We start from the raw sequence: 24014 nt of genomic DNA, 5'->3' as shown, positions 1-24014 counted from the left end.
TTCTTTTTTATGACTGCATAGTATTCCATCGTGTATATGTACCACATTTTTTTAATCCAGGACTCTTTTGATGGGCAGCTTGGTTGCTTACAGGTTCTTGCTATTGTGAACAACGCTGCAATAAACATACATGTGCAGGTATCTTTTTTATAGAGTGATTTGAGTTCTTCCGGATATATTCCCAGTAGGGGGATTGCGGGGTCATATAGGAGGTTGATATTTAGAGCTTTTAGGAATCGCCACACTGCTTTCCACAGAGGTTGCACTAGTTTACACTCCCACCAACAGTGTAGAAGTGTTCCCCTTTCGCCACACCCTCTCCAGCAGCTGTTATTTTTTGAGTTGTTGATAATTGCCATTCTGGCCGGAGTTAGGTGGTATCTCAGTGTGGTTTTGATTTGCATCTCCCTGATGATTAGTGAGGTTGAACATTTCTTCATATGTCTGTTGGCTGCCTGGATGTCTTCCTTTGTGAAGTGTCTGTTTATATCTTTTGCCCATTTTATAATGGGGTTGTTTGTTTTTTTCTTTTCAGCACATTTGAGTTCCTTGTAGATCCAAGATGTTAAGCCTTTGTCAGACCTGGTGCTGGCAAATACTTTTTCCCAGTCAGTAGGCTGTCTCCCTGCTCTCTTGATGGTTTCTTTGGCTTTGCAGAAGCTTGTCAGTTTAATAAGGTCCCACTTGTCTATCCTCTCTCTTATGACCTGTGGGTTTGGGGTTTTGTTCAGGAATTGGAGGCCAGTTCCTATTTCCATGAGGGTATTTCCTTCATTTTCTAAGGTTCTTATTGTTTGAGGTTTTACATTTAGGTCTCTGATCCATTTGGAGTTAACCTTTGTGCATGGGGATAGATAGGGGTCCTGTTTCAATCTTCTGCATATGGTCAGCCAGTTTCCCCAGCACCATTTACTGAATAGGTTCTCCTCTCCCCAGTGGTAGGTGGTGGAGGCTTTGTTGAAGATGAGTTGGTTGAGAAATGAAGTTTTTGTTTTTAAAATACATGATTTTTCTGAGATATTTGGGGTTCATGGTTTTCATGAATCTTGGAAAACTTTCATCCATTATGTTTTATATATTTTTCTTGCCTTCTTTCAACACCATCCTCTTCAGGAATTCCATTTGCCCATATTGATGGATGTTTAAAGTTTTCCCACTGATCATATTTTCTTACTGCGTGCCCAGGCTGGAGTGCAGTAGCATGCTCACGGCCACCCCAGCGTTGACCTGCTGGGTTCCAGCAATCCTTCTGCCTGAGCCTTCCAAGTAGCTGGAACTACAGGTGCGCGCTACCATGCCCGGCTAATTTTTTAATTTATTGTAGAAATAAGGTCTCGCCAATTTGCCCAGGTGGGTCTCAAACTGGCAGACTCAGGAAATCCACTTGCCTCGGCCTTCCAAAGTGCTGGGATTACAGGCTGAGCTACCGAGTCCGGCCGTCTTTTCATTTTTTAAGTTCATTTTTCTTTTCGTGATTTGTGTTAGTTTCTATTGCCTTTCCTTCTTAGTTCACTAATCCTTTCTTCTGCATTGTTTAATCCAGTGTATTTATTTTTCATTTCAGTCTGTAAATTGTAGTTGCCATCTATAGAATTTTATATTAAAAATATCTTCCACATCTCTACTTAATCACAATACAATTTTAACAACTACTCTAGTGCCCTTTTCTGTTATTTCTAACATGTACCTGTTTCAACTGAATTAAATGGCATTAAAGAAAGAACACTGTCTTCCCTATCAAAGAGCTTTTATGTACTGACCCTCAAGTGGCTTCTTCAATATCTTCGAAGCAGAGAAGGGCAGGCATTGCTTCTTTTCCATTTCATACATGATGAAAACTGGAGTTTAGGGAGGTAAAGTAATTAATGTTTCCATATTACCGAGTTCCATCAGACAGCTCTGAATGACACTCTTCCTAACACCAGAGTTGTTGGCTTCTGAAGCATTAAAATATTTATATTCTTTGGTATGACTATTCTTTTATGAATTTTGCCCAGGGAAACTACTAGGCAGATACATAAAGATCTAGGTGTATGGATGTCCATATCTATTAAAGAATCATTTATGATAGTGGGGAGGAAGAGAGGCATCGTATTTGTTCGACAGTGGGGATGATTAAATAAATAATGTTGTGTTTGCATACCTACATATGTTTGCACATAGTCATAACAGAATATAGTACAATCTACACATTAAAACAAATACAGATATGCACTTATTTTCATTAAGAGTCTACACATACTGTTGAGTGAAAAAAAACTCAGGTTACTATGTACAGGGTGCATTCATTTTAGGATGCGTATGACTGTATGTTGTGTACTCCGAGAAGGGAGGAAAACTAAAGAGGAGAGAAAAAGGGTTGTATAGAGGGGTATTTACCAGTGTCTGAAAATTACTTATTTTTGGTTGATAAGACCATAGTTTGTTTTTTTATGTTTCCTTATCTTTATCTTCTGCATTTTTTTTTTTTTTTTTTTGAGTTGGAGTCTCACTCTGTCGCCCGCTCCCAGCCACCGCAGCCTCCACCTGCTGGGCTCCGGCGATCCTTCTGCCTCAGCCTTCCAAGTAGCCAGAATTAGAGGCATGTGCTACCACGCCCGGCTAATTTTTTTATTTATTGTAGAGATGAGGTCTCACCTGCCCAGGTGGGTCTCGAACCCACGGGCTCAGGCAATCCACTCACCTCAGCCTCTCAAAGGCGTGGATTACAGGCTGAGCCACCGAGCCCGGCTATCTTCTACATTTTCTTCTATGATATGAATTGTGTGTGTAACCAAAAAAAGAAAAAAAAGAGCAAAGAGGTTTACAGATGCCAGAATATGAAAATGCTTGCATGAACAACAGACTAAGATAGATTTTTAAAAAGTACAATAGTTGTTGCCTGATGATTTGTAGACATGCAAGTGAGTTATACATATTTTGCAAAGAGGATTTATCTCCTTAAAATCTTGTCATCTGGATTATTCAATGTGAAATACATCTTTGCTCCTTACATGAAAACCTCCCCAGCTCATTGGGCACTAGGCTCAAGAACTAACAGAACTGTTTTCCTCTACCTGGGCCACTCCTTATTGTAACATATTTGATGTATCTGAAAATGTGTTGAAAAGGTTTGATTTGTGCATCTCCCCTACAGTTTGGACGATCAGAAATGTGGGCAGCAGTTGTTCCAGCTACTTCCTTATAACAAAACCTCTGTGATTTGAGACACAGATGCTAACCGGCTTGTAGGACAGCTCAGTGGGGGCTTTATTTACACGTTGGTTGTGTCAATAGACAAATGGTCCCACTATAATCTCCCAGAGATTGGACTGGGATCCCAGAACTTCACAGCCAACCTGATCTTTTTGAATACCAGGCTGGGCGACAGAGTGAGACTCCAAGTTGCCTAGGCTGATTTCAAACTCCTGGGCTTGTGCAATCCTCTCGCCTTTGCTTCCCAAAGTGCTGGGATTAAAGGTGTGAGCCACTATGTTTGGCCTTACTATTATTATTATTATTATTTTTTTTTTTAAGTTAGAGTCTCACTCCATCGCCCAGGCTGGAGTGCAGTGGTATTCTCACAGCCACCCCAGTGTCGACCTGGCGATCCTTCTGCCTCAGCCTTCCAAGTAGCTGGAACTGCAGCTGTGCGCTACCATGCCCCGCCAATTTTTTTGATTTATTGTAGAGATGAGGTCTTGCCAAGTTGCCTGGGTTGGTCTTGATCCCGTGGGCTCAGGCAATCCCCTCACCTCGGCCTCCCAAAATGCTGGGATTATAGGCTTGAGCCACTGCACCCAACCTATTATATTTTATTTTATTTTATTTTTTGAGTTGGAGTCTCACTCTGTCGCCCAGACTGGAGTGCAGTAGCCTATTATATTTTAAATTGCGTTACTTGTTTTTCTGTTTTTGAGTTGTAGGAGTTCTTTATATATTCTGGATATTAACCACTTATGAGATACATGCTTTGCAATTATTTTGCAACACAGGTTGCCTTTTCACTCTCTTGTTTCACTTGATGGGCAGAAGTTCTAAAGTTTGATATAATAAAACTTGACTTGTCTATTTTTGCTTTTGTTGCCTGTGCTTTTGGTATCATATCCAAGAAATCATAGTCAAATCCAATACCATGAAATTTTTCCCTATGTTTTCTTCTAGGAATTTCTTTTCTTTTTGGGGGGGGTTGGAATCTTACTCTGTCGCCCAGGCTGGAGGGCAGTGGTACGGTCACGGCCACTGCAGCCTCCACCTGCTGGGCTCAGGTGATCCTTCCACCTCAGCCTTCCAAGTAGCAAAAATTACAGGCACGCGCCACCGCTTTTAGCTAATTTTTGATTTATTGTAGAAATGAGGTCTCGCCAATTTGCCCAGGCTGGTTTCAAACCCATGGGCTCAGGCAATCCTCCCACCTCTGGCCTCCCAAAGTGCTGGGATTATAGGTGTGAGTCACCTTGCCTGATCTTTAATCCATTTTGAGTTCATTTTTTGTATATGGTAAAGGTAAGAGTCCATCTTCATTCTTTTGCACGTGGATATCTAGCTTTTCCAACACTGTTTGCTAAGGAGATTGTTTTTTTCCCATTGTGTGGTCTTGGCACCCTTGCTGACTATATATTATATGTGTGTGTGTGTATACATATATATTATATATATAAAAACATCGACAATAAAAGAATTTACATCCCAATAATAAAATTGGGCAAAAAAAGAAAAATAGTCATAAGAAGAGAAACACAAATGGCTTTATAAGCATTGAACAAATGTTTTATTTCAAATGCATGAAATGATGCTGCTGTTGGGAGATATTTCAAATTGAGTTCAGGTGCTCCTGCTGCCCCTTTCCTGAAACTCTCAACACTAAAAGACTAAAAGCCTAAGAAACCCTGTATTTGGGAAAATTTATCCTTACCATCAAGTTTGGGGAGAGAGGGCAGAGAGAACACGGGTGGAAAAGGCCCCTCTGAACGGGGCTTAGCTCCGCCCTTCACCGATAAATAAGTCCATATTCCTGGGGTGGCCGTAGTCCTCCGAGGGAGCATCTGAGTCGCTGAGGCCGGCGGGTCCCTGGGGAACGACGCTCTAGCCGGTCGCGTACTCGATGGAAGGGCCTGCAGCTCCTGATCTCCGGGCGCGGCCATGTTGGAGGCTCAGGGCCCATGCCATGGCTGGGCGCCCCGGAGACCGAATCCGAGCAGAGCCAGCTGCGCGGGACAGATGTTGGAAGTGCGAAGAGGGCTGTACCTGGGTGGGGCCGCGGCCGTCGCGGAGCCAGACCGTTTGAGGGAGGCGGGCATCACGGCCCTGCTGACGGTGGACTCGGAGGAACCCGGCTTCATGGCGGGGGCTGAGGTCGAGGGTCTTCGGAAACTCTTCGTGCCAGCGCTGGACAAACCCGAGACCGACCTGCTCAGCCATCTGGACCGGTGCGTGGCCTTCATCGGCCAGGCTCGCGCCGAGGGCCGTGCAGTACTGGTGCACTGGTGAGTGGCCGGCTCAGTGGGGAGAAGTGCCCCGCCCAGCTTCCAGCCTGCCCCCTTCACCCCTTTCGTTGCAAGCTCCCCCAGGGCAGAACAAGACGGGGGTCAAACCACGAGATCCTCCCACTCCCTCCAACTGGAGTCGCGTGTCCGAGGGAAAGGAGAACGCTGGCCCCTGGTGGCGTGCAAGCTTTCCTATTTTAATTGCTTCGTTCTGCAGCAACAATGTTGTTGGGGGAGAGGGGTTCCATCAGGTAAATGACGCCCTAAGAAGTTTACCGTTCTGTGGGACTAGCCAGACACCCACCCCGATGATTGTAATACAGATTGGGATGCTAGGTGTGCAGTAAGACAGTAGCAAAGGTCTAAGGTGAAGAGAGGAAGAAAAAACATTTCTCATGTTTTTGTTTGAGGTTGGGGGGTGGTTGATGAAGGGTGGAATTGGCAAGGATCTAAAAGATCCCTGGGCCTCGCCTATGGGAGAGGTGGGGTAGATTACACCAGAAACAGAAAGAAAATCTTGATGGGTGTTTGGGAATCTCTTAAGTAGTCCTTGGTTGGATTGGAGTGTGATAACAATAGTTTAAATGTATTTAGCACTTACTGTTGCTAGCACTTGTTCTAAATATTTACAAGACAGATGATAATGATGAAGTCAAAAGAAGTCTGAGACCAGATCTGGAGTGCCCTAAAGGCTAAGAGCAAAGGAGTTTGTTTGGATTTGTTCTGAAGCCAATGTACAATTTTAAAAAAATTATAGTAATCATTTTTGAATAGGTAATACATTCATATGGTACAGAATTCAAAAGAAATAAGGAAATAAAGGGATAATTCTTTTGTTTATTGGTAGTATTTCAGAGGCGATGGGTTTGAGTAGAAGTAGAAATGAAGTGGATCTGAACTTTATCATTAATGGGGGCCTGGGTTTTTTGTTGTCGTTTGTAATTGTTGCTATTTGCTATTTATTTTAAAGGTCTTTTTTTCAGTCATGCAGGAGTCAGTCGAAGTGTTGCTATAATAACTGCTTTTCTGATGAAGACTGACCAACTTACTTTTGAAAAAGCCTACGCAGACCTCCAGACTATCAAACCAGAAGCTAAGTGAGTTCTTTTTTATAGTAATAATTCTGCTTTTGTGATGTGATTTTATTTAAATAAAATTATTTATATTTATTTGTCATTATAGGATGAATGAGGGATTTGAATGGCAATTGAAATTATACCAAGCAATGGGATATGAAGTAGATACTTCTAGTGCAATTTATAAGCAATATCGTTTGCAAAAGGTTACAGAAAAGTATCCAGGTAAGTATTGGTAGAGTTTATTGATCTTTCTAGATGTCATTTACTCTGATCACTGAACACATTAACTCACTTCCAGCAATCTATGAGAAACTCGTTTCCTTTAGAAACTGTGATTTAGCCAGAAATAACTTATGCAAGGCCCCGTGGTTTGCAAATGGCAGGGCTGGGATTTGAACCCAGGCTGTCGGTGCTGAGAACCCAAGGACTTAATCACTATGCTTTCTTACCTCATCCTAATTTATCAACACTGGAATTTGATTTGTTTGTTTTTAATTTCTCAGGTTAGCACTTGCTGCCTCAATTTGACATTAACTGAACTTTGTCTGAAAATGCTGAGTTGATTTTGACAAATGAATACTTTCTAATTATATCATACAGAATTACAGAATTTACCTCAAGAACTCTTTGCTGTTGACCCAACCACGATTTCACAAGAATTGAAAGATGAGGTTCTCTACAAGTGTAGAAAGTGCAGGTAAAATATTTTGTATCCTTGAAAGATTTTTATCTTGTCTTAGAAGCTCTAAAGTACTTAACATTTCATTTTCTTACATTTCTGTAGGAAGATTTTGTTTAATTAATGTAGAAATTTCTAGTTCAGATCTGCTTTCAAGAATATAAATTCTTTTTTTCTTTTTTTTTTTGAGTTTGGAGTCTTACTCTGTCACCCAGGCTAGAGTGCAGTGACATTCTCACCGCCACCACAGCCTCAACCTGCTGGACTCAGGTGATCCTTCCACCTCAGGCTTCCTAGTAACTGGAACCATAGGTGTGCACCACCATGCCCAACTAATTTTTTGATTTATTGTAGAGGCGAGGTCTTGCCAGGTTGCCCAGGCTGGTCTTGAACCTGTGGGCTCAGGCATTTCTCTTGCCTCTGCCTCCCAAAGTGCTGGGACAACAGGCATGAGCCACCACGTCCAGCTAACAATGTAAATTCTTAAGAGTAGAAGTAATCAGATTATAGGGGTTATTGAAAATGTAAGTACCATAGTCATTGTTATATTAGTCTGTCCTCTAAGAAATACTGCACATTTCATCTATATTTTCATTCTTTTGGAAGTCAATATTTTTGTTTGTTTGGGGTTGCAGGCGATCTTTATTTCGAAGTTCTAGTATTTTGGATCATAACGAAGGAAGTGGGCCTATAGCCTTTGCCCACAAGAGAATGACACCATCTTTCATGCTTACCACAGGAAGTCAGGTTCAATGTACATCTTATTTCATTGAACCTGTACAGTGGATGGAATCTGCTTTTTTGGGAGTCATGGATGGACAGGTGAGAACACATTTTCTACAGTTTCACTGTATCCTCTATATTTTATTTCTTCTTGCATTTTAAACAATACATTAATTACTATTTAATTTTATTTCTTAACACCTTTCTATCTGAAGATTATATCCTCCCAGTGTAGATAAGACTATCAAAAATGAAGTATTTTTTAAAAAACAACTGATCCAAAATAGTGAACCGCTTTTGGTTGAGAGTTAATAAATTCCTTTTAAGGCTATTGTTTATATATTTTTTCAAATATAGGACATTTATTTTCAAACTAATTAGAATATATATCAAGGATTTTATATTTTATATATCAGTGATTTTAAAATTAGGCTTAAATGTTTTCTTTCTTTTTTTCTGTTGGCTTCATGTATCTATTTTTTTCCTGATCTTTACATTTAGTATGTTCGTTATGAGATTCTTGGTCATTTCCTGTTAAAGAATGCAGCTCATCCTATTGAGCTATAACCAGTGGGGGAAACGAAAAGAAAAAGAAAGAATGCAGTTCATATGAACAACCCAGGACGGCCACATTTCTCCTTTAGGTTTACCTGATATTAATCTGAAGGTATCATAATAATAATCTAGATAGTGATTTTGAAAGTTTATATGGCTTATATAAAAGTTTGTGTAATGGAAGGGCAACCCCTTCGGGTCCCCTCCCACTGCGGGAGCTTCTCTGTCTTCTCAATAAATCCTGCTTTCTCACCTAAAAAAATAAAAAGTTTGTGTGTAATGGCTAGTTTATGAAACCCTTTTACTGTATTTTCTCATTTGAAGAATATCATAGCTTTGTAAAATAGAGCAGCTGAAGTCACTTTTTACATGTGAGTAAACTTAGTTTATGTTAGTGTCTTGCCTAGGAAGTAGTACCCTATGTTCAAACCTACAATTTCGGATGATGCTGCTTTTTCAAAAACAGTTTTATTAAAGTATAATTCACATACCATACAATTCACCTATTTAAAGTATACAACTCAATGGTTTTTAAAATGTTCAGTTTTGGAGCCACCACCATTCTCATCACCCCAAAATAACGTGTCTGTCACTTTACATTCTTGATGGTATTATTTGTAGCAGAGTTTTTAGTTTTGGTTAACTCCAGTTAACTATTTTTTTATTTTATGGCTTGTGCTTTTGGCTTTCTGTTTTTACTTAACCTAGAAAACAAATACATACACACCAATTTAAATACATTTTTTATGAAAGATTCTAAACCATATTTGTGCATACTTCTTGGTATATACATTTCAATTTTTTTTATAGAATACATACCTAGAGGTGGGATTCCTGGTTTGAAGAATATGTACATTTTAAATATTAAAAATATTCCAGACTGACATTTAAAATGCCCATACAAATTTGCTTTTCACTAACTGAATGTATGTACTCATTTCCCTGTATCCTTAGCAGATAAATACTATAAAACTGTTAAAGCTTTGTCAATCTGTAGAGGGAAAAATGTTAACCTAAAATGTTTAATTTTTTTTTTTTTTAATTTGAAGTCTTACTCTGTCGCCTAGGCTGAAGTGCAATGGCACAGCCGCAACCTCCTGGACTCAGACGGTTGATCGTTCTGCCTTAGCTTCTCAAATAGCTGGGACTACTGGTGTGCGCTACCACACCTGGCTAATTTTTTTTTTGTGATGCAGTCTCGCCATGTTGCCCAGGCTGGTCTCAAACTCCTGGGCTCAAGAGATCTTCCTGCCTTAACCTCCCAAAGTGCTGGGATTACAGGTGTGAGCCACCATGCTTAGCCATTAATTGTTTTTCCCCCCAAGACAGGGAAAACGTGTTGCACAGACTGAAGTGCACTGGCAGGATGTTTGTTTTTAAATACTCAGGAATCTGACATATACTGTCAATATCAGTAATAGAACATGGGAATCCTGATATTTCTGTCCTTTAGCCATGATGATTATAGTCAAAATCTTAAATTATAAACTAATTAAAAAGCTATATATGTATGCCACATCTATGAAACCTTCCTAAATCAATCTCAAGCTTCACTTTTCTTCCCTGAAGCTAGAATATATCTGTTCCTCCTCTAAACTCCCTGAGCACAACATGCCTCTTATGTAATAATTGTAGTTAATCATCTAGTATGGTAAGCTGCCAATGCATTTTATTATAAACTCCTCAAAGGCAGGGACCATGTCTTACCTGTTTTTATATCCTATGTTGTCAAAGTTAACTATTTGTTTTGGAAGAAAGTGCATGAATAAAGTAACACATTTGCTTTATTTCAGCTTCTTTGCCCAAAATGCAGTGCCAAGTTGGGTTCTTTCAACTGGTATGGTGAACAGTGCTCATGTGGTAGATGGATAACACCTGCTTTTCAAATACATAAGAATAGAGTGGATGAAATGAAAATGCTGCCAGTTTTGGGATCACAAACAAGAAAAATATGAACTTATGATATTTGATAGCTGGGGAAGTAATCTGATATGTGTTAGCCTTGCCTGTTATCATTCATGGCAGATTATTCGTTTCTAGGCCATTCACATTTGAAATGTGTACTTGATGTGACATGGAACTATGCTTTGTTAGTTTACTACATGATAGAACTAGAATACATGGCAAAGCTTTTTAATCATGTAGATTTTATTTGATATTAAAATCTTTTATAACCCAGATACTTTGTTTCACAGTTTTTAAAAGCTCTGATTTTTGGAATGTTTGTTACATGATCTTAAGATCTGGATGGACAATTGCATATAGAATTTGAAACCACTGTATTTAGATAGGTATTATTTTATTTACAGAAAGGTAAAGCAGCTTTGTTTGGACATATTTTGAAATTATTTCTCTCTTTTACGGAGTATTGGTAAATTCACATATGTCTGGATTTTTTTTTTCTTGGAAATGTAAAGGAAAGGCCATTAGTAAATACTGATTAAAATGTGGCTTTCATACTACTTTTCAGTAATCCTAGTTATCTACAGTTTTACAAAAGCCTGTTTGAGATACCTCTTGAAGTGATCTACATAAACATTAATGTTAGGTATATTTTTAATGATGAAGAAAAAATGTGGACTTACTATACCTATATCAACTAGTTTTTTAGCCCAATATGCTTGAGTATTAGAAAGGATACTATGCAGGCTCAGTGGCTCAGCCTGAAATCCCAGCTCTTTGGGAGGCTGAGGCTAATAGATTGCCTGAGACCGCGGGTTCGAGAAAGGGTACTGTGTCCAGATTAGCTTGTTTAACCTGATTTCTAGAAACTAGAATTATTTTACTAATTATTAAGTTGGAATTGGACTTAATTAGATATTTGAACATTTATGTGAAATCAGAATTAACTAATAAAGAGAAATACAGCCCATGTCCTTAAGACACTTTGCATATTTACATGTGTCTGTGTATAAAAACACCAAAGTGGGAGTAACTTTAAAATGCAAGAAAAATTGAATGAACCTTTAAAAAAAATATCTAGCTTAATTTTTGAAACGTATGGGAGTGTTATGGAGGATTCTTGAGAAAAATCTCAACATAAGACCTGAAACCTATGGCAACTTCCATGTAATTTTACTTTTGAGAAAAAAATTCCTCCATTTCTCAAAATCTGTTTACTTTTTTGCTTCATACTGTTATCCTCTAGAAAGCTTTTTAGGGTTGGGCACAGTGGCTCATACCTGTTATCCCAGCACTTTGGGAGGTTGAGGAAGGAAGATCTCTTGAGCCCAAGAGTTTGAGACCAGCCTGGGCAGCATCCCTTCAAAAAAATTTAAAAATTCATCTGGTGTGGTGGCACACACCTGTAGTCCCAGCTACTCAGGAGGTTGAGGCAGAAGGATTGCCTTAGCCCAGGAGATCAAAGCTGTGGTGAGTCTTAAGCAACATAGTGAGACCTAATGTCTACAAAAAATTAGCCAGGTGTAGTGGTATACACCTGTAGTCCCAGCAACTCAGGAGGCTGAGATAGGAGGATTGCTTGTGCCCAGGATTTGAAGTCTGTGGTGAGCCATGTTCCGAGCCACTGTACTCCAGCTTGGGCAGCAGAAGTGAGACCTCGACTCAAAAAAAAAAAAGCCATATGAAACTCTTTTTTTTAGGTAAAAAGTAATTGAATAGCTACAGTTTCATATCGCTCAAATTAATGCCTATCCATCATACACCGTAGCATATAGCACAGAAAATTACACAGATTTTATTTGGATTTACAATTACCAATTCAGTAAATATTTACTGAGAATGTATAATATGAACAGCTCTAGGTCATAGAGTAAACAAAGCAGATAAAACGTTGTTTCTTTTAAATTATATTCTAGCTGAAAGAGACAAAATAGTATCCTTTTTTTGAAAGACAATTGGTGTTTTCCAGTGAGAAATGATTTAGGGAAACCATTTTCTGTACGTTTTAAAATTTTTATAAATTTGTAAACATCGACTGAGCAAAGTTTTCGGATATAAAGTCCTTTAATGTTTTGCTTTTGAGGGGTAGATAGAAAATCTGTTATACCTTTATTCTTAAAAAGCAAAAACAAGCCGGGCTTGGTGGCTCAGCCTGTAATCCCAGCACTTTGGGAGGGCGAGGTGAGTGGATTGCCTGAGCCAGCGGGTTCGTGACCCGCCTGGGCAACTTGGCGAGACCTCATCTCTACAATAAATCAAAAATTAGCCGGGCATGGTAGTGCGCGCCTGTAGTTCCAGCTGCTTGGAAGGCTGAGGCACAAGGATTGCCAGAGCCCAGCAGGTCGAGGCTGCAGTGGCCGGGAGTGGCCACTGCACTCCAGTCTGGGCGACAGAGTGAGACTCCAACTCCAAAAAAAAACCCCCAAAAAACAAACAGATTCTGCTGGGTACAGTGGTTCACACTTGTAATCCCAGTGTAAGGCTGAGGCAGGAGGAGTGCTTGAGGCTAGGAGTTCATTAGCCTGGGCAACATCGAGGGACCCCGTCTGCACAAAAAATTGAAAAATTAGCCGGGTGTCTTGATATGCACCTGCATCCCCAGCTACTTGGGAGGCTGAAGCAGGAGGGTCATTTGAACCTGAGTTTCAGGCTGCAGTGAGCCTTGATTGTAACCACTGCATTCCAGCCTGGGGGCAACAATACTTTGTCTCTAAAAACAATACATAAATAAACTAGTTCTTTTTAATATTTCATTTAGGAATAGCAATTCAGGACATTTGAATTTATACATTTGTTGAAAAAAGCAAATTTTAAAGGCAGTGTGATTAAGTGAAAACAGTACTAAAGAAGGCAGAGTGCTCTAAGCTGGCTCTCCTGGTCACCGTCTTCCTGGAAGAGAGCAGGTGTTTTGTGAATTGTGGTTCACTTTTCTCCTTCACAAAGTGGGATTAATAAACACTGTGTCCTCCTGACAGGGTTATTTTAAAGATCACTTACATGAGTGGATTGCCTGAGCCCACGGATTCGAGACCCGCCTGGGCAACTTGGCGAGACCTCATCTCTATAGTAAATTAAAAAAAAATTAGCTGGGCATGGTAGCGCGTGCCTGTAGTTCCAGCTACTTGGAAGGCTGAGGCACAAGGATCACCGGAGCCCAGCAGGTCGAGGCCGCAGTGGCCAGGAGCGGCCACTGCACGCCAGTCTGGGCGACAGAGTGAGACTCCAACTCCAAAAAAAAAAGATCATTTACATTAGCCTTAATTCCTTCTTAAATGGAGATAAGAGTACTGACATCTGGGTTACTATGAGGATTTTGTGACATAACGCAGGTAAGAAATTTCAGTTCTTAGTATAGTGCCTAGCCAGTAGTATTCTACATTTGTCCTTAAAATAACTACAGTTTATTGAACACCTACCGTATGCCAGTCACTATGCTAAGAAAGTACTTAGTGTGTGTTACCAAATTTAAATCTCACATCAATCCTATTTTTAAAATATTATAGGCCTATTCTCATTTTACAAGTGAAACTGAAGCTTAGAAAGATTAAGTCACTTCCTCAAAGTTACATTGCTAGCAAACGATTGAACCTAGATTAGAATGAAAACTGGCTGACTCCAAAATCTGAGCTTTTAACCTCTATATTCTAACATTTGAGTCCACTATTTAGTGTGATATATGCCTTAACGATATGCTGAAAATGTTGATCAGACTGTACCATTCTAATAGTACTGATGAAATGCAGTTTTAACTTATAAATTTACGAGTCAGGCTCCTCACCATTTGCAGGGTTCCAACAACAGTACAAATTGAGGCCCAAATACTATATGTCTTAACATTGGAAAGTTACAAATTAAGCTTCCTAGCTTTTAAATATAATGTTTTATTCTAATATCTTGACAAGTATACCCTCATAACGACCTGGAAGGACAGGTTTGAATTTAGAATTCTCCGATTTTATGAAGTTCCATGACAAAATGTGGCAATGCAGGAAGAGGTGGCCTTCTCTGCCTTCTCTGCCATCCCTTGACTTTTTTCTACAGCATGAGGAGCCTGGTGCATATATACATATAGAGGTTCTACCTGTATGTCTTAGTCTCTGTCTAAATCCTTAGTATGCACCATTGGCTCTTTCACTCTTAAGAGGCCTGAGCAAGCTATTTGGGTGTTTGAAGCATGTCTAGAAGGGAGCAAGTGTTCTAGTTGAGTACACCACCTTGGCACTACAGATTTTTTTTTTTTTTTGAGTTGGAGTCTCACTCTGTCGCCCAGACTGGAGTGCAGTGGCCGCTCCCAGCCACCACAGCCTCGACCTGCTGGGCTCCAGCGATCCTTCCGCCTCAGCCTTCCAAGTAGCTGGAACTACAGGTGTGCGCTACCACACTCGCCTAATTTTTTTTAAATTTATTGTAGAGATGAAATCTCACCAAGTTGCCCAAGCGGGTCTCAAACCCGCGGGCTCAAGCAATCCACTCACCTCAGCCTCCCAAGGCGCGGGATTACAGGCTGAGCCACCGAGCCCGGCTGGCACTACAGATTCTTACCCTGTGTGGAGAGAGCCAGAGGTCGGAGTAAAGTCCACTTGCCTAGATCAAAGAGTGGCACTGTCTCTAGACATAAAGTTCTCTTTCAAATTTTAATTCTACTCCAAGGGTTTAACTTGAAAATGAACGAGGAATAGATTCAAGAAAAAGGATTCAGTAACATCCAACACTTGGGATTTAAAAAGAAAAACCTGGTAACTAGAATGGAAGAGTGTATATGAAAAATCTGTAGAAAAAAAATCTCATTTAATGCTAAAACTTTTAAAACATTCACATGAAAGCTGGAAAACAAGTTAAAAGATGCCTACTCTGGCCCCCACTTTCAATTTTATGCTAGAGGTCCTAGCCATTGCAATAAAATGGGGGTTTAAGACTTAGAAAGAAAAAAATCTGAACTCACTGATGAATCTTGACATCTCTAAAAGTGGAACAATATGTATGTACTTCTTGATTGATGGAAGGAAGTACCAGTGAAATATTCTTGCAAAAACCAAAGCGGCAAACAAAAACAAAAGCAAAAGCTTCCATGAAGCCTCTGAATGTGACTGGCAGTTTAAGGAACAGATTAACATCACTATGGAGATGCAATCTACAGAATCACAAAGTGGGAAACTCTGTAGGACCAAAGACTTAGAATCTTCAATAGATGGCATGGGGTGGGGGGTTAGCCAGAAATGTCGTTTGAACTAAATGCAATGTGATCATCTTGTTTGGACTCTGATTTTAACAAACCGACTGTAGAAGGACATTTCTAAGACAGAAAACTGAACATGAAACAGGTACCAGGTGATACTAAGAAATTAATTTTGTTGGGTATGATAATGTGGTATTATCATTATGTTTCTAAAAAATGAGTAAAGGCCTTGTCTGTTGGAGATACACACTGAAGTATTTCTGGGTGAAATAATACCATGACTGGGATTTGTTTAAAATAGTCCAGGAAGTGTAGTGGCTTTGTCCTCCGTCTTCCTCCTGCTGTGCTGACACTGCCCTGCTCTTCAGCCTCCACTAGCTGTCTCCCTGAGACCCAGCACCATGCCGTCAATTAAGCTTCAGAGTTCTGATGGAGAGATATTTGAAGTAGATGTGGAAATTGCCAAACAACCTGTGATTATCAAGACCATATTGGAAGATTTGGGAATGGATGATGAAGGAGATGATGACTTAGTTCCTCTCCCAAATGCAGCAATTTTTAAAAGGTCATTCACTGGTGCACCCATCACAAGGATGACCCTCCTCCTCCTGAGGATGATGAGAACAAAGAAAAGTGAACAGATGACACCCCTGTTTGGGACCAAGGACAGGGAACCAAGAATTTCTGAAAGTGGGTCAAGGAACAATTTTTGAACTTATTCTGGCTGGAAACAACTTAGATATCAAAAGTTTGCTTGATGTTACATGCAAGACTGTTGCCAATATGCTCAAGGGAAAAACTGAGAAGTTTGCAAGATGTTCAATATAAAAAATGACTTTACTGAAGAGGAGGAAGCCCAGGTATGCAGAGAGCCAGTAGAAAAGTGAAAAGAAGTGAAATGTGCCTGACACTGGAATACTGTAAAGATTGTTCTAAATTCTAGTTGCATCACTCTGTTTATAATTATTAATATTAGACAAACAGTAGACAAATGCAGCAATAAATCAGTTGTATTAGCAGAATACTGTCCTCATTGCATGAGTAGTTTTAGTGTAGATTCCAAACCTATGACTGAGTTTCATTTTTCTTTGTTCCAAATAAAACTGAACTGTGGGTTCTTTGTACAAAGTGGCATTTGGGCTTTCCTTCTTTGTAAAACAATGTCTGCCTAACTGAATGTCCAGTTAACTTTAGCGACCTTTTAAAAGTTGGCATTGTAAATAAAACAACTTGCAAAAAAGTTTTTCTGAAGTAGAATTAACAAAATATCTTTAATCATGAGATGGAAACTGAAAAAAAGGCTACTTGAAATAAATCATCTGAGAGATTTTTAAGATGTTTTCCAGCTTCCTAGTGTCAAGGAGTACTACTGGTATTCGTCAGCTTGTATGTAGCAGGGCTCCCTTAATGGCATCGAGTACTTGTTTTTCATTTTTAATCTGCTTAGCTTTGAATATATTGCCTGGAGACTCTGTTACTACCCAGTTTATGGTTTTGGGGGAGAAATGTAATTGGACAGTTTGTTAGCGGTTCAATTAAAAAAGACACTTAACCATAAAATAAAATATATATTTCAGGAAACAGCCAAAGCAAAATGAAAAATAAAAGTGTTAGTGTTGTAGAGAGAGTGGATGGATAAAATAAGAACAGCAAATTGATGAAGCTGAGAGCTAAGAACAAGGGGATTCAATAGAAACTTTATAAAAGGTAAGAGTGAATAGTTCACAGAAGAGGAAATAAGGTTTAATAAACATGAAAGAGGAAATAAGGTTTAATAAACAGAAAAATGTAAATTATAGTCACACCCTTGACTGTGGTAAAAACTGTAAAAGTCTGACCATATCTCGTGTTTGTGAGAATGTGTAGCAAAGAGTACTTATCACTTCTATGAGGGTGTGAACTGGTATAATTTGGCAAGAAGTACCCAGTTAAAGACATTCTTGCATACATGCATGAGACTCAAACAAGAAAATATTTTATGTAACAGTGAACAATTGAAACAACTCAAATCATTAGGGACATGGAAAAATAAATGATAATATATGTATTTAAGGAAATACCACATAACAGTTAAAACAGGGAAAGATCCTCAAAAAGTAGTGTCGAATGAGAAAAGTGATTTGAAGAACATTAGAGCATGATAAATGTATGCAAATTAAAAAACCCCAAATGACACTAGATGTACACATTTATAACAATTTTAAACATGGTAAAAATAAAAAATAAAAGGGGACCAGAATGATTTCATAAAATTCATGACAGAAGCAGCCTATGTGGAAGGGAAGGAAATGAGGAGGAGAAATAGGAAACGTTATCCGTATGTTTAATTCCTTCTTTAAAAAAAAAAACAACAAACCTTGGGCAAAAATGAAAAATGTCAATCTTTGTTCATTCTTGGTGATAGGCCCACACATGTCTTTCATAATGACCTGCTCTTTTAAAAATAAAAAATACAATCTTGAGAATTAAAAAACAACAACTGGCGGTTGGTCCCGGCGATGTACTCAAAAGACTAAGTGGGCGTCTGGTGGGCTACGGCATAGAAGGCTCGCTGATTTCATTTTGGCTTATCTGTCAGTTATTTGGATTTGAAGCTGCGCGAGAATAACAGTGCTGCCACTTTCCCCTTCCATGAAAACTTCCACATGTGACGCGAGGGGACGTCACCCACGCCGGCCGGGCCGGGGTCCGGAGCGCTCTCGCCTCGCGCCGCGAGCGGCAACACCCGGCACCCGGCGCGCGGCGGATTCCGGGAGGCCCTGCGGTGGGGTTGAGCAACTATGGGAAAGCTCCCACTTGGTCCTGGAGGGAATCGTGTTCTTGTGGGAGAGGCTCGTACACAGTGGCCGCTGAAATCCAACAAGGGTGAAAAGTAAATTCTCTTCAGTAGCGTTCTTATCAAACTCAGTTCATATTTTCAGTCGGAGTTCGGATGTGTGCCATACAACCCCGAATCTTAAATTTCCGTAAGATACAGATGCTCGCAGAGTGGGCCATGGAGTGGGCCTGCTCGGACTTTTACTATGTCCGTTTTCGGGACATTTTGGGCGTGGAGAGTTTATCTTTTATATTTGCTTTGTTGAAATTTGTTCAAATAAAAGTAGGCTTTCTAGGAGTATGATTTATAGTATCGCTAACCTCAGATACTGTCGGTAAAGCAGTTCTAACGAATGTGGGAAAAAGTTGTGTTTTTCGTTCATACACTTCCGTATCGAAGAATTTTTACATTAATATATACTATTATTAAAGATGTAACCAGATTTACTCTTAGTCTCTAATTTGTTCTGAGATATCTGCTCTGTGGTATTAAGAAGGATAATCGGAGAATAAGCCCGTCTGCTCAGAAAGGGGTTTTACTTTTTATTTTTAATGTTATCAATAAGTTTTACTTAATCGAAGCGGTTGACTACGTGTCTCCCCCCAAAACAGCGGGACAGACAGTGCTGAAAACTCCCATAGCGAGACGCGTGCTCAGAGATGTGTTTAAATTAACTCGGTCGCCAGCGTCCTTCTGGCTGTACAAATACCTCGCAGAATAGAAGCAGTTTGTCCCTGTTCGGCCACCGTCTCGACAGCGTTGCGAAGTATTTCGTCCGCTCGCAGCCGCCGTCTCAGTTATTAGTCACGGAGTTCCAGGGCAGGGGGACTAGAGTTATGGGGGAGCAGGTTGTTGTTGCCGGTACCATGGAGTCACCTTTTAGTCCCAGACTCTGTCACAGGCCCGATGAAGACTGTGGTGAGTGCGAGTGGGGTCTGAGAATGTAACAGGGTGGCTCGGGTTCGCGCCTACGAGTTTCTTCCTCCCGACTTCCGCCCACTCGTGGTGACAGGTGTGGACAAACCCTGACTAGGGAGTGAGGCCACTCGTCACTCCTGTCCGTGCTCTTAGAAGATTCTACCAGAACCGTTCGGCATCTGGTTGTGGCTACAGCGAGAGTAAAATGTTGTCTAATAGGAATTACTACCGAGTTTCATCGCTCCCCTTGGGGAAGTACCAGGTTGTCTTTTTGTGGGGCTAAAACGTGACGTCGCTTGGGGGCGGGATTGCTGTGATCACGGAAAGGCTGCTAGCTATTTTCTGAGTGCGGGATGTGAGCGGTGATCGCAGCGGAGTGCGTTTATATGTGTGTGTATTTGGTGTGTATGAGAGAATGTGGATGTATTTTTAAAATCCTCATCTCGTAGCTTTCATTATTGGTTTAAGGCTGATGTCCATCTTGGCAGAGAAGCAAAGCACTCAAGCACCTGACTTCGAGTCACTGATTACTTAGACCTAATATTTGTAAACTGAGGTAATCCTGACTGCTTTCTAGATACAGCTTGTTTTCTTGTTACGGATATTTTGTTTGTCTTGGTCAGGAAGAGTGGAATGGAATGAGGTGGAAATGAGAGTGGAGAAGTTTTGTCATGTAAGTGTTTAGAGGACACTTTTATTCCCCTCCTGGTTGGAAGATATAATACCAATGTTCTTGGGTTCCAGTATGAATCTGGAATTGTACAGGTCCCCGAATGGGCCCTCTAGTGAGCCGACACCATTCACCAGGTTTGGAATTTGGAGGGAACCCAGTCTGATACTTGTCTTTCTCCTTTGGCCCAATATTTTCAGAAGCGTGAATGGAATTTCAACTTCATTTATTGAACGAAGTCCTCATTTAATTTTTCAAGGGCACTTGTTCTCTAAAATTATATTCTATTGGATATTTATTTCAGAGTTTGAGTAGATGTTCTGAGTTGCTGGAAAAACTTTACGCTTTCTATTCCCAGTGCATTTTCTTAAGCTAAATATATTAATAACTGTTACCATTTATTTAACACTTTATTTGTGTTTAGGCACTCTGCTAAGATCTTTAATGCATAATTTTATTTTTCCAACAGTTCAGTGAGGTACTGTTCTTTTACAGATGAGGAAACTGAGGCTGAGACAGAATTTGTGCTAAAAGTCTTAGAGCTAGTGAGTGGCAGAAACAGGCTCAGAACCAAGTTTTTTCACCTCCAAAGTCTGTGCCCCTAGTCTTTATAATGCTTTCCTAGCTTATTTTTACAGATTTGAATCTTTCTAAGATCCCTGGTTATTAAAAGTCTTCTTCACTATATTTGATAGCTATGATTTGTTTTCTCAGATAGTCAACGATTATTTTTTCATGATGTAACTGTCAGGCACTTGGTGATAGCATTCTTATATTTTGTCTTCTGATACCGAGGGTACATTTTCCTGACTAATCTAATCACTTGATTCCTAGTCTTAATGTTCTTTAACAGAGTATTCAGTTCCTTGTAGTCCACTCACTGACTTACCTCTCTCAGATAAGGTGCCTTGTCCCTCCCTGGATTGTTTTCCAGGTTTCCCTTTTCAAACTGTCAACAGTATTTTCTTAGTTGAACACTTTAATTCCTATTCCTTAGGTGTTCAGTAAGTGGGATAGTTTTGTAGGCACCAGAGTGAAACTATCTGCTGTTTTTATCCCCCCTCTGGGAGTTGCTGTTTTGGGTGTCAAAGTACTTCACTAATTTACTTGATTTTTTTTTAAATACTAGAAACTATCAGTTAAATTTTAAAATGGATTATATAATAGGTACTTCTTTCGACTCTTAACAACTTTAAATAATTTAAATAGAATGATTAGTTCAGAACAGCCTATAAGGATGTGCTTTTGTTTTTCTCTTTACCATAGTAATGAAATTTCGAGCAGCGGTCTGCAAACATTTTCTGTAAAGGTCCAGATAGAAAATATTTTAGGCTTTATGATCACGTGGTCTCTGTTGCAACTACTCAAATCTTCTGTTGCAGTACAAAAGCAGCCTCAGGCAATAGAAACGAGTATGCATGGCTGTGTTCCAGTAAAACTTTATGGATACTGAAATTTGAATATTATAGAATTATTTTTAGTATTTAATAGTCTTACATTTTAAATATAGTTTTAGATTTACAACATACTTGAGCAGATAGTACATAGTTTCAGATTAGGGCCCTACTCTTATGACCTCATTTAACCTTTTAACCCAAGTTCCCCGCACTCAGTTTCCTCTGTTATTAACTTCTTACCTTAGCGTGGTTAATTTGTTACAGTTTATGAGCCAGTATTAATACAGTATTATTAACTAAAGTCTGTAATTTACATTCAGGCTCACTCTAACCGATATATAATGAAATGTGTTCATCATTACAGTATCATACAGAATAGTTTCATTGCTCTAAAAATCTCCTGTGGTCCACCTGTTTATTACTCCCTCCTCCTCCCTGCCTCAGATCAGGTTACCACTGATCTTTTCACTGTCTTCCTAGTTTTACCTTTTGCAGAATGTCATATAGTTGGAACCATACAGTTTGTAGCATTTTTGAATTTTCTTCTTTCACTTAGCAATATGCATTTAAGTTTCCTCCATATCTTCATGGCTTGCTAACCCATTTCTTTTTAGCATTCAATGGGTATTACATTGTGTGGGTGTTCCAGTGTATCAGTCTGCTTAGGTAGACATAAGGAAATATCGTAGACTGGGTGGTTTAAACCACAGACGTTTATTTTCTCACAGTTCTGGAGACTGGAGTTCAAGATCAAAATGCCAGGTTCTCTTCTTGGCGTATCGATAGCGGCCTTCTTGCTGTGTCTTCACATGTCATAGAAAGAGAATCTTCCTCTTCTTAAAAGGCCATAGTCCTATCGGATTAGGGCCCTACTCTTATGACCTCATTTAAAACTTTTAACCTTTATTACCTCCTAAAGACCCTATCTCCAGATATAGTCATGTTGGGAGTATGGGGCTTCAACATATGAATTTTGGTGACACAGTTTAGTCCATAGTATGCAGTTTGCTTATCCCTTTACCTGTTGAACGACATCTTGGTTTATTCCAAGTTGTGGCAGTTGTATATAAAACTGCTATAAATATTCATGTGCAGGATTTGGTAGATATAAGTTTTCAAATCATTTGGGTAAATAGCAAGAAGCATGACTGCTGGATCATATGTTAAGAGTATTTTTTTTAAGAAATTACCAAACTGTTTTCCAATGTGGCTATACCGTTTTACATTCCCACTAGCAATGAGAGGGCATTCCTGTTGCTTCACATGCATGCTAGCATTTGGTATTGCCAGCACTTTGGATTTTTAACCATTCTAATAGATATGTAGTAGTATCTTACTTTCTTAATTTGCAATTCCCTGATGATATATTATGTTGAGCATCTTTTCATATGCTTATTGGCCATCTGTATATCTTCCTTTTCTCCCTCCGTCCCTCCCTCCCTTCCTCCTTCTCTCTTCCCCTCTCTTGCTTGCATTTGTGCAAAAGCCACTTTCCCCCCTACACGTAATATATATGTACCAAGATCAGAAGCTTCCATCTGCCACTGTGGTTTCTTTTATATCTTCAGTCTCTTCTGTAAAGGTTCTCTTCATCTTCTAGCACCAACCAAAATCTGGTGCTCCTCAGGTGACACAACTTTTCCTAAAACCTGGTAAGTGGTGCCTGTTTTTATTCTCAAAATCTTTTTACCATAGGGCCTATGAAGGTGAGATAAGTGCTGTTCTTGTCCTACACTTCTGTTCTCCTTTCCTCCTCCCTAAAAATGTGTAAGTTTAAATCTCATTTTGTCACAATATACCATCCTCTACCTCTCCCTGTTTCAGTCATCTGCTGATTCCTGGGTCACTCTCTCTTACCTTTTGAACAATTTGAGCTACTAGCTTACTGTCACTTTCTGCGAACATTACTTCCATCATGATTCTTGGATGTTTTTAGTATCCCTAAAGATCCTTCAGATACTCTGACCTCTTCTTTCCTGGATCTTCTCTCCACCAGTGATCTTGCCTTTCATCCTGTCTCAGCCATCTACTCCTCTGATTGTGGGATTCTCTTGGATAAACCACAACCTTAGTTAAATCCAATTTTTTTTTTTTTTTTTGAGTTGCAGTCTCACTCTGTCACTCAGGCTGAAGGACAGTGGCACGCTCCTGGCCACCGTGCCTCGACCTGCTGGGCTTCTGCGATCCTTCCGCCTCAGCCTTCAAAGTAACTGGAACTACAGGTGTGCTACCACACCTGGCTAATTTTTTGATTTATTGTAGAGACAAAGTCTCGCCAAATTACCTAGGCTGGTCTTGAACCCCTGGGTTCAGGCAGTCCTCTTGTCTCAACCTCCCAAAGTGGTGAGATTATAGGTGTGAGCCACCACACCTGGCCTAAATCCTTTCTTTTTATTTATTTATTTTTATTTTAAAGATATGGGGTCCAATTCAGGATTAGGTGTACAAGTGATTATCGTACGGGTAAAGTTTGGGCCTCCCTTTGGTCCCTACTTCACCTAGTTTAAGATTAGGTACCCTTAATGATGTTGTGTGCCCCCCCCTACTGGCAGTTTCCCGCTACTGCCAATCCCTTTCTTAGGGTATTTTTTTTTTTTTTTTTTTGAGTTGGAGTCTCACTCTGTCACCCAGA

At 39.8% G+C, this 24014-nt stretch overlaps 2 protein-coding genes across 4 annotated transcripts in view; both read left to right on the top strand.

The window, feature by feature from the left end:
- The first annotated feature begins 5090 nt into the window (after nt 1-5090).
- DUSP12 (dual specificity phosphatase 12) lies at nt 5091-16830 on the top strand. Of its 3 annotated transcripts, none has more exons than XM_021715391.1 (6): nt 5091-5465; nt 6449-6562; nt 6648-6766; nt 7145-7241; nt 7859-8045; nt 15948-16830. In XM_021715391.1, exons 1-6 carry the CDS (start codon nt 5122-5124, stop codon nt 16290-16292), a joined length of 1206 nt encoding a protein of 401 aa, XP_021571066.1. In that variant the 5' UTR covers nt 5091-5121; the 3' UTR covers nt 16293-16830. The 3 variants fall into 3 exon arrangements, with proteins under 3 accessions (XP_021571066.1, XP_008061994.1, XP_021571067.1); XM_008063803.1 differs by lacking the exon at nt 15948-16830 and adding an exon at nt 10295-11386; XM_021715392.1 differs by lacking the exons at nt 7859-8045; nt 15948-16830 and adding an exon at nt 10295-10456.
- A 2294-nt stretch (nt 16831-19124) lies between these two features.
- The window catches only part of LOC103266171 (cyclic AMP-dependent transcription factor ATF-6 alpha), a 22419-nt gene continuing 17529 nt past the window's right edge, over nt 19125-24014 (top strand). The window contains exon 1 of the mRNA XM_008063804.1: nt 19125-19315. Coding sequence (XP_008061995.1) covers nt 19234-19315 — 82 coding nt within the window. The 5' untranslated portion in view covers nt 19125-19233. The remainder of the gene's footprint in view (nt 19316-24014) is intronic.

Source organism: Carlito syrichta, unplaced genomic scaffold, assembly GCF_000164805.1.
Source record: "Carlito syrichta isolate Samal-C Ts95f unplaced genomic scaffold, Tarsius_syrichta-2.0.1 Scaffold307040, whole genome shotgun sequence".
Taxonomy (NCBI): Eukaryota; Metazoa; Chordata; class Mammalia; order Primates; family Tarsiidae; genus Carlito; species Carlito syrichta.
Note: the sequence above shows the minus strand (reverse complement) of the source record. Positions and strands in the feature narration are given on the sequence as shown.